This window comes from Dipodomys ordii, unplaced genomic scaffold (assembly GCF_000151885.1).
Source record: "Dipodomys ordii isolate 6190 unplaced genomic scaffold, Dord_2.0 Scaffold29, whole genome shotgun sequence".
In the NCBI taxonomy this organism is placed as follows: domain Eukaryota; kingdom Metazoa; phylum Chordata; class Mammalia; order Rodentia; family Heteromyidae; genus Dipodomys; species Dipodomys ordii.
In genome coordinates this window covers 2,335,789-2,347,590 of record NW_012267245.1, presented here as the reverse complement: position 1 = coordinate 2,347,590, position 11,802 = coordinate 2,335,789, and the positions used below count along the sequence as shown (strand labels likewise).

At 52.2% G+C, this 11,802-nt stretch overlaps 1 protein-coding gene across 1 annotated transcript; it reads right to left on the bottom strand.

The window, feature by feature from the left end:
• Window positions 1-348: 348 nt before the first annotated feature.
• On the bottom strand, window positions 349-9,884 carry Hrh2 (histamine receptor H2). Its single transcript, XM_013016044.1, has 2 exons — window positions 8,667-9,884; window positions 349-1,158 (listed from the first exon to the last, which is right to left on the bottom strand). The coding sequence occupies exons 1-2, from the start codon at window positions 9,737-9,739 to the stop codon at window positions 963-965; spliced, it is 1,269 nt and encodes a 422-aa protein (XP_012871498.1). The 5' UTR covers window positions 9,740-9,884; the 3' UTR covers window positions 349-962.
• Window positions 9,885-11,802: the final 1,918 nt, after the last annotated feature.

The following is an 11,802-nucleotide window of genomic DNA, read 5'->3' as shown; positions in this document are numbered from 1 at the left end:
CCCATCCATCTACCCATCTATCACCCATCCATCCACCATCCAACTCTCCATCCACACATCTATTAATTATATCATCCATCCACCACCCATCCATCGGTCCACATACCCACCCACCCATCCATTCATTTATCATCCATCCATCCATCCATCCACTCAACCATCCATCCATCATCCACCCATCCATCCATCCATCCACTCACATTACCATCCATCCATCCATCATCCATCCATCCACCTACCTATCCACAAACTTATGACCCATCCATCCATCCATCCATCCACCCACATTACCATCCATCCATCCATCCACTCATCATCCACCTATCCACTCACCCATCTATCATCCATCTACCCATCCACTCATCCATCCATCTACCCACCCACCCATCCGAAAAATATTGAGTCTCTCCTATGCTCCACACACACATCTTGCCTGAGTGACCTCAGGTGGGCCCTATACTTCCCTGAGCCTCAGTTTCTCCCTCTGAAACCTTACATGTGTATCAAGAGCTTATGCCACTGACCCACCTAGTACACAGTAAGGCAGTTTTTGTGCCTTCCTTTCCCTTCCCCTCCCCATCCTCTATCCTGCAGCCTCCTGCTCTGTCCAGCTTGGAGGACACACACACACACACACACACACACACACACACACGTTCATCCATGTCACCCTCACATACACGCATGCGTACATGCTTGCTGTCCGGCCATCTCTGCGCATGTCGAGGGCCAGCACTGTCGTGAACACTGATCTGTGGTGTTCAGCCCAGAAAAGGCTGGACTCCTGTCGGGCCATGTTGGACTCGGCAGCCTGGTCCACCCTGGGGCGGAGGCTGACAGCGCCCTCCCCATCCCCCGAAGGCTCTTCCCGAGTAGTTTTTTTTGGGGGGTGCTGGGTGCTGAGGGCTCCAGGGGTGATGTCGCAGGGATCAGGAGCGGTGTCTCCAGTGCCTGGCCCAGGTCTAGACAGTCTTCGAGGGCAGGGCCTGCAGGACTTCTTTGGAGGACTCTCTCTCCGTCTCCCCAGACAGTGATGCCTCTGAGGATAGCTCTTCCGGGGGGCTTCCTGGGGGTCTCTGGAGGATCCCGAGCCCCCACAGACTCTTGCAGCAGCTCAAGAGACTGCTGGAGCAGGTGGTACAGGACAGAGCCGGCCTCCTGTGGACACACAAACATGTCAGGACAGGCGCCATCTTGTGGGCCAGGGGAGAAAATCCACTGTGCTTTCTCATGGCAGCCAGGAAGTTCTTCCTCACTCGGGTGGGTTGGTCCTGGGGCTTGGACTCAGGGCCTGGGCGCTGTCCCTGAGTTTCTTTTTGCTCAAGGTTAGCGCTCTACCACTTTGAGCCACAGTACCACTTCTGGTTTTTCTGGGGGTTCACTGGAGATCAGAGTTGCATGGACTTTCCTGCCCGGGCTGGCTTTGAACTGCGATCCTCAGATCTCAGCCTCCTGAGGCATGAGCCACCGGCTTCTGGCTCAGTATCCTTGCTTGCAAATCTCGACTGTGCTTCCTGTTTAGTCAAATTGCTTAACTTCTCTGAGTCTCAAGTAGAGGCAAATGTCTTGCCTTCCCTGTGTATTCTTGAAGGAACTCAAGTGTGGCCAAATTATATATACCAAAAAGCATCCCCCACGAAGCAGGAAGTAAATTCACATTTGCTAGTCCCATAACCATTAAAAAAAATCTCTGGGGGTGAGGATTGAACCCAGGACCTCGTGTATATCAGACGGATGCTCTACCACTGAGCTACACAGCCAGTGCTGCTTTTCCTGGAGCTGAATGAGAGTGATTGCTGAGCATCTCCAGCATGCCTTGCATTGCTGGAAGATGGGTTCCTCCTTTTCCTTCCATGTCCCCACGAGGCTTTGTGAGCAAGGACACAGCCCTTGGCTTCCTTCCAACACACAGGTGAGTCCCAGGCCCAACACGCCTCACCTTGACCGGCACCTCAAGGTCACACCCCTAGTATTCCGCAGCCTTCCAATGTTCCTTCCCATGTTAGCAATGTACATATTTGACCAGGCAGGCATCTGACCTTGGACAGACACAGATGCAGCCTTGAACAGAGACCTCTTACTGAAATGATTTAAACTGGGAAGGTGGCTCAGTGGTAGGGTGCTTGCCTAGCATGCATGAAGCCCCGGGTTCGATTCCTCAGTACCACATATACAGAAAAAGCCGGAAGTGGCGCTGTGGCTCAAGTGGTAGAGTGCTAGCCTTGAGCACAGACAGGCTCAGGGACAGCGGCCAGGCCCGGAGTTCAAGGCCCAGGCCTGGCAAACAAAAACAAAAACTTGAACTTCAACGTTTCTTTCCCTCAACCTTGTTCTCCATTCCTTGGAGGGGCTCTGCCACTTAACTCTATTTTACCGAGTTTGACCAGAAACTCTCTGTAGATTGAAATCTACAGATGCCCCGAAAGAAATGTTCACGTTGGAATTGTTGTATAGAGAGAGTGTCAAAATCTATTCAACCACCAGGGGGCAGGAGCCAGCAGCAGCCCAACTCTGAGAACCCTGGCCTTGGGTGTTTTACTGCTTGAACCATACCTCCACAGCCCCTTTAGGCACGTGTTATTTTGCAGATAGGGCCGTTTTTGTTTTGTTTTTTTTTTTTCTCTTTAAGTCTAGGCTGGCCTGGACACAATCCTCCTATTTACGTATCTCACGTAGCTGGAATATCAGGTGCATACTCCATTTGTTTTCTTTGTTCTTTTTTTGGTTGAGATGGGTGGGCTGTCGTGGGGCAGGTCCCCTGAACTTTTCCTGTCGTTTGTTTCCTAAGCTGGCCTCAAACTGTGATCCTCCAGATTGCAAGTCTCCTGAATGGATTAGGATTTCACATGTGAACCGTTGGAGCCTTCCCCTCCCCCCTTTAATCGCTGGTTGGATGGTAAACTTCTCTGATTTTCGGTGCATTTCGGGCACCTCTCTCTCTGGGCAGCGGTCTCTGAGTTCTCCCAGGATCCTCCACTCCCTCCAGACTCCTTTTTTGTTTTCCCCCTCGGCCTTGGCGTTTATCTCCCTGGGTTATCTGACAGTTCTGTTCTTAGCCATGGTGGACACTGGATCTGTTATCTACCTCCTATCTCTGGTCAAAGGAGGTTTTCATGTGGAGGAATGAAGGCAGTGATTCAGCCCTGCCAGCCTCGCTCCTCAGGAGGCTGAGATCTGAGGATCGCGGCTGGAGGCCAGCCCAGGCAGGAAAGTCCGTGAGACTCCTATCTCCAATGAACCACCAAAAAAAAAAAAAGCTGGAAGTGGAGCTGTGTGGCTCACGTGGTAGAGCACCAGCCTTGAGCTAAAATAAAAATAACAAGCAAAGGGACAGCTTCCAGGGCCTCTCGGAGTGGCTCAGCCTTGGATGGATGGGAAGAGATTTTGGGCCTCTTGATTGCTTCCGCCTGGCTCCCCCCCCCCGCCCCCCAGTCCCTGGTTAAGCACTTTCTTCTCCCCCATAGTCCCCCACCAAGACCTCATCAGAACCCTGCACACTTTCGAGATCTTGCTACCCACATGACTTCAAGAAAGCAAGGTAACTGGGCCACGGGGAAACCGGCAAAGAGGCGTAGAGGGCTTGAAATATCTTTCTTTTTCCCGGTGACTCTGTTTCCACAAACTCCGTTTCCAGGAAAGAAACCAACAGGAAAAGAAAATCGTGTGGCAGCCTCTTTGCACGGAGTTGCTCAGTGTAGGGCAGCAAAGCCCTGGACAGCCGCAGGTAAACCTCCTGATCAATCTCAGATCTCTTCACAGGAGACCTGTCATTCAAGGCTGGGCCTCCAGGCTGGCTTCAAACACAGCACCCCGGTTCTGGAAACGAAAAATTCTCTCTACCTGGCCAGTGTGTCTTGGGGGTGTCACAGGAGCGGGGATGGGGGTTGGGGAGCACTTCTGGGGCTCTGAGGGCCCCCTTCCCCTACACACTTCCTCTTTCTGATTTCCTGTAGGGGCAGGAATGGGGGATGGGCGCGTCTCATTCCTCCAGCTCTCTGCAGAGGGGGCTGGAAGAGGAGGGGTTAACTTTGAGCTGCTCCCTTTGGGGAGGGGGAAGGAGATCATAAAGAAGAGCTAGCTTTAAGGACGGGCCTCTAAGCCTTCCTAGGGGACCAAAAGGTAGGGGGCCTCCAGGCAGACAGCCCACACCCCAGGCAGAGAGTTGGTGAAGGGGAAACAAAGCTTTGGAAAGGAAGGGAAAGAAAAAGCGAACACAGGAGGAATGGAAAGGAAGGAGTCGGGCGCCGGTGGCTCACGCCTGTCATCCCAGCTCCTTAGGAGGCTGAGATCAGAGGATCCTGGTTCAAAGCCAGCCCAGGCAGGAAAGTCCATGAGACTCTTATCTCCAATTAAACAGCAGAAAGCTGGAAGTGGAGCTGTGGCTCAAGGGGTAGAGCGCTCACCTTGAGCCACAAAGTTCAAGAATAGTATCCACAGGCTGGGAAGGTGGCTCAGTGGTAGAGCGCTTGCCTTGCATGCCTGAGGCCCTGGGTTCGATTCCTCAGCACCACATAAGCAAAAAAAAAAAAGCCGGAAGTGGCGCTGTGGCTCAAGTGGTAGAGCGCTAGCCTTGAGCTGAAGAGCTCAGGGACAGCACCCAGGCCCAGAGTTCAGGCCCCAGGACCGGAACCCACCCCCCAAAAAAAGAATAGTATCCAGTCCCTGAGATCAAACCCCAGGACTGGCACACAAAAAAGAAAGAAGAAAGAAAGAAAGAGGGAGAGAGAGAGAGAGAGAAAGAAAGAAAGAAAGACAGAAAGAAAGAAAGAAAGGAAAGAAAGAAAGAAAGAAAGAAAGAAAGGAAAGAAAGAAAGAAAGAAAGAAAAGAAAAGAAAAAAATAGACAAATCTACAGAGATGGAAAACAGACATAATGGTTAACTCTGGTGCAAGGTGCCTGGAATAAGATGTAGGAATTGGTAACCAATTGGATCAGGGTTTGTTTTGGGGGGTAGGGAATAAAGATGTTCCCCAAACTGATCACAAGGATACCCAAGTCTAGAAACTACTGATTTTTTTTTTTGTTTTGGCCAGTCCTGAGGCTTGAACTCAGGGCCTGGGCGCTGTCCTTGAACATCTTTTGCTCAAGGCTAGCGCTCTACCACTTGAGCCACAGCGCCACTTCCGGCTTTTTCTGTGTCTGTGGTGCTGAGGAATCGAACCCAGGACTTCATGCATGCAAGGCAAGCGCTCTACCACTGAGCCACCTTCCCAGCCCCTTGTTGTACACTTCAGATCTGTGACTTATGTAGAATAGGAAAGAAGAAGAAGGAGGAGGGGAAGGAAGAGGAGGAAGAGGAGGAGGAGGGATGGTCAGAAAGACGAGAATAAGGAAAAGCTGGAGATTCATGTATTCATGGTCCCACGTTCGGGGAACAATAGTGGGTGTATGGCACACAGAAGAAAGGAAAGAAAGAAAGAAACAAGAAAATGAATCAGAAGAGCTGTTCAGGAGTGCCAAGAGCGAGAGCAGTTTAGAAAGCCAGCCTTCTCTGGGGCCTGTGGTTGCGGCACTAACAAGTCTAGGCCTAGGGCAGGAAGTTCTTTTGTACACCCTGGCTCTTCTGCAGAAGTGTGTGTCAGCGTGTGTCACACACCAGCCTCTGCCACACCTCCTGTGCCGGTTACAACCTCCTCATCTTCTTTCTATTTAGTTAGTTATTCTATTTTTGTGCCCATCCTGGGGCTTGAACTCAGAGCCTAGTGGTGCTTCTGAATTATTGTTACTATTATTATTATTATTTTGCTCAAGGCTAGCCTCATTGCCACTCCCGGTTTTCTGGGTGTGGTTCCTTGGAGAGAGAAGAGTCTCGCTGGCTTTCTTGCCCTGGCTGGCTTCGAACTGCCATCCTCACACCTCAGCCTTCCTGAGTTGCTAGGATGACAGATAGGAGCCGGAACTCCATTTTTAATGCAAATTAGCTATGACCCTCTTCCAAGCCTGTCCATCACAGCTCGGGGGGGGCGGGGCTTAGCATTTCCCCCCTCCCCTCTCTCCCTCTCCTCCTCTCCCAAGGCTTTTCTGGATTGGGCCTCTCCCACCAGGACTCCCGGCAATTGATGACCTTCAAAGCTCAAGAACCAGGGGAGACCCATGAGCTCTGATCTCCGATCTCTCTCTTTCTGTGTTTCTGGAACTTTCCTCTTTGAGACTTGGTTTCCTGATCCTAACGCATTTCTCGGGGTTCTTGGCTGGGAAGGCGGGGGGAATGGGTGGCTAGGATGGAGGAATTATTGTTGTCCTATCCCCAGACTGGCTGGCTGGGTACCAGGCCCAGGGAATCTGGGATACCCAGGAGTTTCGTGTGTGTGTGTGTGTGTGTGTGTGTGTGTGTGTGTGCATGGGGGGGGTAGACATTAGACTGGTGGAATAAATGAAATGAGGTGGCCCTGTGTGGGACAACTTGTTGGGCCTCCAAAGAAGCTGGCACCAAAGCTAAGTGCTAAGTGCTGGGCTGGGCCTTGAGAACTGGGGTAAGGGCTTTCACACTAGATTCCGGGGAGCTACACAGGGGTGGGGTGCAGCCCAATTTACCTTGGGAAGGTCAGTGGTTCTTTGGCAGGCACCTGGTTAGGGCCCCAAGATTCCAGGTGCCTGGGTGCAGCCAAGCCCTGGGGTACAAACACAGGGCTTCCCCTCCCCCCCCACCCCCAGGCAGGAATGAGGAAGAGGCGCACCCCGGAAAGGGAACTGATAGTCCGTCTGCCCGTGAGTTTTATCTCTTCACCTTGGGAGGTGATGGGAACGGATGCCAAGGGACCCAAAGGGCACTGGGCAAGGTCCAAGACTCTCCCTTGGCAAACCCCCCTCCCCACCCCGTAGATGTACCCGGTGTGTGCCTCAGTTTCCCCTTCTGGTTTTTGTTTTTGAGGACTAGGACTGAGGTGTTGGTGTCCAGTAGGGGCCAAGGTTCAACTCCAAGTCTGGGCAGCATCCCACCGTTGAAAGATCACCCCGGGTGTAAGGGCAGCCGGGGTTGGGTTGGGATGTCAGCTCTGGGTACCTCTCATGGCAGCCATTTTGTGACTAGGAGGTCCGGGGGAACAGACTTTGAGAGACCATTTCTCTTTTCCAAAAGAGGACAGCCAGGCCTCGGCTTTGGTTGACATGTGCCCCAAACGGTGCCAGGACCTAACCAGACCTTGGCAAATGCTCTCTTTTGTGTTGTTTGGTGCCGGTCCTAGGGCTTTGGAGCTCAGGGGCCTGGGTACTATCCCTGAACTTTGTTTTACTTGAGCTATAAGCTCCCCTTGCAGCTTTTGGATGGTTTGTTGGAAAGAAGAGTCTCCCTGCCCTGGCTGGCTTTGAACTTCCATCCTCAGATCTCAGCCTCCTGACTAGCTAGGACCAGGGAGGCCAGCCCCCCAGCTCCCTCTCTCCTGGTATCTCCCCTGGACCCCCTCCTTCCCCTACAGCGGGCTGGGTTAGTCCCCTTGGGAGTTCTTGGCTCTGGCTTTGACCTTCACTTTGACCTTGGTAGTGATAAGGGCTGTGGTTTAACCCTGGTATTTGGCCCCAGATAGAGAGCCAGAAGGACCTGTGTTAAGCCAGCTGGGAAGCTGGGAGGAAGGACCTCACCAGGGCCTGAGGGAGTTGTAAGGTCTTGATGGCGTTGGCAATTTGGGGGGACTAAAATCAACCTCTTGATATGCCTAGTCTTTCATGTTCTCTGACCTGGCCTGAGGCTCATCAATTGGCTCCTTCCTCTCTACCCAGCCCCCCTCTGTCCACCATTCCTGGACATAGATTGGGGGAGGGGGCTGTGGTCTTTAGGCATATATGATCCTGCCTTAGTCTTGAACTCAGGGCCTGGGCACTGTCCCTTGTGCTTCTTTATGCTCAAGGCTATAGTGATCTACTACTTGAGCCACAATTCTAGCTCTGGTGTGTGTGTGTGTGTGTGTGTGTGTGTGTGTGTGGTTTAGTAGTGGAGATGAGTCTCATAGACTTCCCTGTTGGGGGGTTGGCTTTGAACCGTGATCCTCAGATCTGACAGCCTCCTGAGTAGCTGGGATGACGGGCGTGAGCTCTGGTGCCTAGCTACCTGCCTTATTCTTGAGCTGTTGTGTGACCAGGTGGGCCTTGGCTAGGATGAGAAGAGAAGGCAGGGCTGGGGCTGTAGCTCCTGCCTGTAGTCCCAGCTGCTCAGCCATCAGCTCCTGGCCATAAGCTTTTGTTTTACTTTAAAAATAGGTTAGCAGATTTTTGTCCTTTGTTTTTCTTTTCCTTTCTTTTGGTCCAGGACCTCAGCCTCCTCACCTATAAAGAGCTCTCTTTGCAAAACACAAATCTGAAGCTGGGGTGGCAGGGTGCTCAACTTAACCTGTGCCAGGCCCCGGGCTCACACCTGTCATCCTAGCTCTTCATGAGGCTGAGGTCTGAGGATCACAGTTCAAAGCCAGCTGGGGCAGGAAAGTCCTTGAGACTCCTGTCTCCAATTAAGCACAAAAAAAGAGGCAGAAGTGGAGCTGTGGCTCAAGTGGTAGAACACAAAAGCTCAGGGACAGAGCCCAGGCCCTGAGTTCAAATCCCAGGCCCAGCACACACACACACACACACACACACACACACACACACACACACACACGTTTAGGGGAAGCCATTGACAGATGATAAAGACATCAAGGCACACATAACCATCACCCGGCACACAGTGGGTGCCTTACCTGTCTGTGTCTCCTTGGGAAGCTGGGATTTCCTTCCCACTGCTGCACACCTGGAGTTTCAGGGACTTCTCCCCGAGACCCTTGAGCTCTTGCCTTTGGCATCTGTCCATCAGAGAATGATTAGCTCTCAGATACGTGGCAGGGGCTGGCCGGCTGGCCGGCCTGCAGCGGAACAATCGCTGGTAGGCGGTGCGGAAGTCTCTGTTGAGGGCTGCATAGAGGATGGGGTTCAGGGCCGAGTTGGCATAGCCCAGCCACAGCACTACGGCCTCGATCACCTGGTTGATGTCTCCGTTGTAGCCTCGGTAGACGAAGACGGTAAAGTACGGGAACCAGCAGACAATGAAAGCCCCCAACACGACCGCCAGTGTCACGGTGGCCTTATGTTCCCGCACTGTGGCGGCCTGCCACGTGCTAATGTGGTTGATCCTTTTGGCCTGATCCCGGGCGATCTTGAAGATCCGGTAGTAGGTGACACACATGACCACCAGCGGCAGGTAAAAGGTCACCAGACTGTCCACCAACCCGTACTCTGGGTTTACCTGGACCTTACATTGGTCTGTGGTGTTGTTCAGCCTGCTGGCCTCGGGCCTGCTGTTCCAGCCCAAGTGAATGGACAGGAAAGACAAAGTGATGGAAATGACCCAGATGAACACCAGCGAGATGGCCACGCGGATCGGGGTGACCAGCACGTTGTACCTCAGTGGGTCCGTGACAGCACAATAGCGGTCCAGGCTGATCATGAGGAGGTTGAGGATGGAGGCCGTGCACAGCATCACATCTAGGCTAGTGTAGATATTGCAAAAGATGCTCCCGAAGCTCCACCTGCAAGACAGCTGGTGGACGGCAGAGAAAGGAAGCACCAGGAGCCCCAAAAGTAGATCGGTGACGGCCAAAGACACGATAAAGCAGTTGGTCAGATTCTGGAGATGGCGGTTCAAGCTCACAGCCAGACAGACGATCACGTTGCCAGCCACGGTGATCAGAATGAGGACAGTGAGGACCACGCTAAGAGCGACCTTGAAAGGGGTGGAATCTAGACAAAAGGAAGGGGCTGTCCCATTGGGTTCCATGTTGGGGGAGGGGGGAGGGCTCTACTCCCTCCCTCTCTCTCTCTTGTCCGCTAGCCCTGGGGCCCAGTTCTTTTGTTAGCTCTAACGACTGCCCAGCCTGGTGCTGGTAGCTCACGCCTGTAATCCCAGCTAGTCAGGAGGCTGAGATTGGAGGATCGTGGTTCAAAGCTACCCAGGAGGGAAGGAAAGTCCAGGGAAATGCTCTTATCTTTGATGAACCAGCAAAAAAAAAGCCAGCAGTGGAGTTGTGATTCAAGTGGTAGAGCACCAGCCGTGAGTGGAAAAAACCTCAGGGACAGCACCCAGGTTCTGAGTTCCAAGCCCCAGGAATAGAACAGCAACTACAACAAGCAACAACCCCCCCTAAAAAACCCTGTCCAACTTTGGAGAAAAGTCAATGGCTGGCCCAATGTCATTCTTCTAGAAACAAATCCACAGTCCCAGCCCATCCCCTGAAAAACCAGCTTCCACCCATGTGTGGGGTGGATCTTCAGTCTCCTGACAGCATGTGGAAACTGAGGCACGGGAGTGTGCATCAGGAGGAGGCTCTGGTTTTAAGCAGGAGCACTCGAATGTAAACAGCGCCATGTCTTTGTCCACAGCTGACGCGTTGTGGCTTTTGCTATGTGGTCGTGTCAAGAATTGGAGACCCCCCCCCTTTTTGTTGAGGAGGGGGGAGGAGGAGGCTGGGGTCACGGAGAAGTAGGAGCTGAAAAAGAAAAGATTAAATATTGAGAGTCTTGAAAGGAGACCAAGGAGCACATTAATCTCTACTTTTTCTCTGTGGTCTGAGACCGGGACTCGAACTTGGAACCTGAGGCTTTTGGTCTATGGATTAACAGGCTCTACCCACTAGGCCACACCTCCTATCCCGAGCCTGCTCATCTTCACAGAATATAAACCAAGCCTCTCCCAGCCTCCTGCATGGAGTAATTTTGGTTTTTGTTTTTTTTTTTTTCCAATGTAGAGACCAGAAGTGTCGGCAAAGAAGGGATCTTGTGTCTCCTTCTGCTACTCCAGCTGGTTCAGACACCCAACCTTGCAAGCCGGGCTTTTGGGGATAATTATTTTTAGAAGATCATGTCATTACATAAATAGCCCAAAACAGCATGGGCTTTACCACCGGAGGTTAATTAATTGCAGAGCGGCTTGGAGTAAGGATTTGTTTCCTGAGAATCCCTACTTATGATTTAAAAACAAGGGTGTTTTTTTTTTAAATTCCCTGGCGATTTAAAAACAATTTTTTTTAAAAAAAAGATTTCACACCAGTCACCCTAGCTACTCAGGAGGCTGAGATCTGAGGATCGCAGCTGGAGGCTCATTTTGTTCTGCCACTTGATCCACACCTCCACTTCTAGTTTTCACTGGAGATAAGAGTCTCCATGACTTTCCTGCCCGGGCTGGCTTTGAACCTCCATCCTTGGATCTCAGCCTCCTGAGTAGCTAGGATGACAGGCGTGAGCCACCATCCAACAGGTGCGTGTGTGCGCTCACACACACACACACACACACACGTGTGTGAAGATGTGCCAGTCTTCCAGCCACTTCCGGTCCCACCCACCCCGCTGGGTGGCCACAGAGAGACATTTTTAGTTGTAAGTTTTATGACTTCCTCTTCCTGTTTTCTCTCAGCTTTGCTTTAGTTCTTCTGGGAAAGGAACTTTCAGGAGAATTTTACTCCAGAATTCACTCTCTGTCTCCCTTCCCTCCCCTCTCTCCACCTCCCAATCTCTTTAAGCACAGATGCTTTGGCCAGCCTGCCATGAAAGGCAGGTCCTGGGGTTACCTCAGTTTCTCCCTGTTGAGTTCTACTTAAATGTCCACATGGGAACCCACATAGCTGTCCTGGTCCCTGGTGGAAAATGCCAGATCCCGTCTGACTCCTTGGCCAGTACCCTATCCTTTCTCTCCTTCCTTGCTTGCTCAGTGAGCTCTGGATGCTTCTCCCAAGGCCTGGTCTCCAGCCGCCTCCTCCAGGAAGTCCTCCAAAGGCCCTCTCCAAGATTTTCCCCATTGCCTTCCATTTACAGCCTGGCATGGAAGTGGGGTGCGGGGGGGGGGGA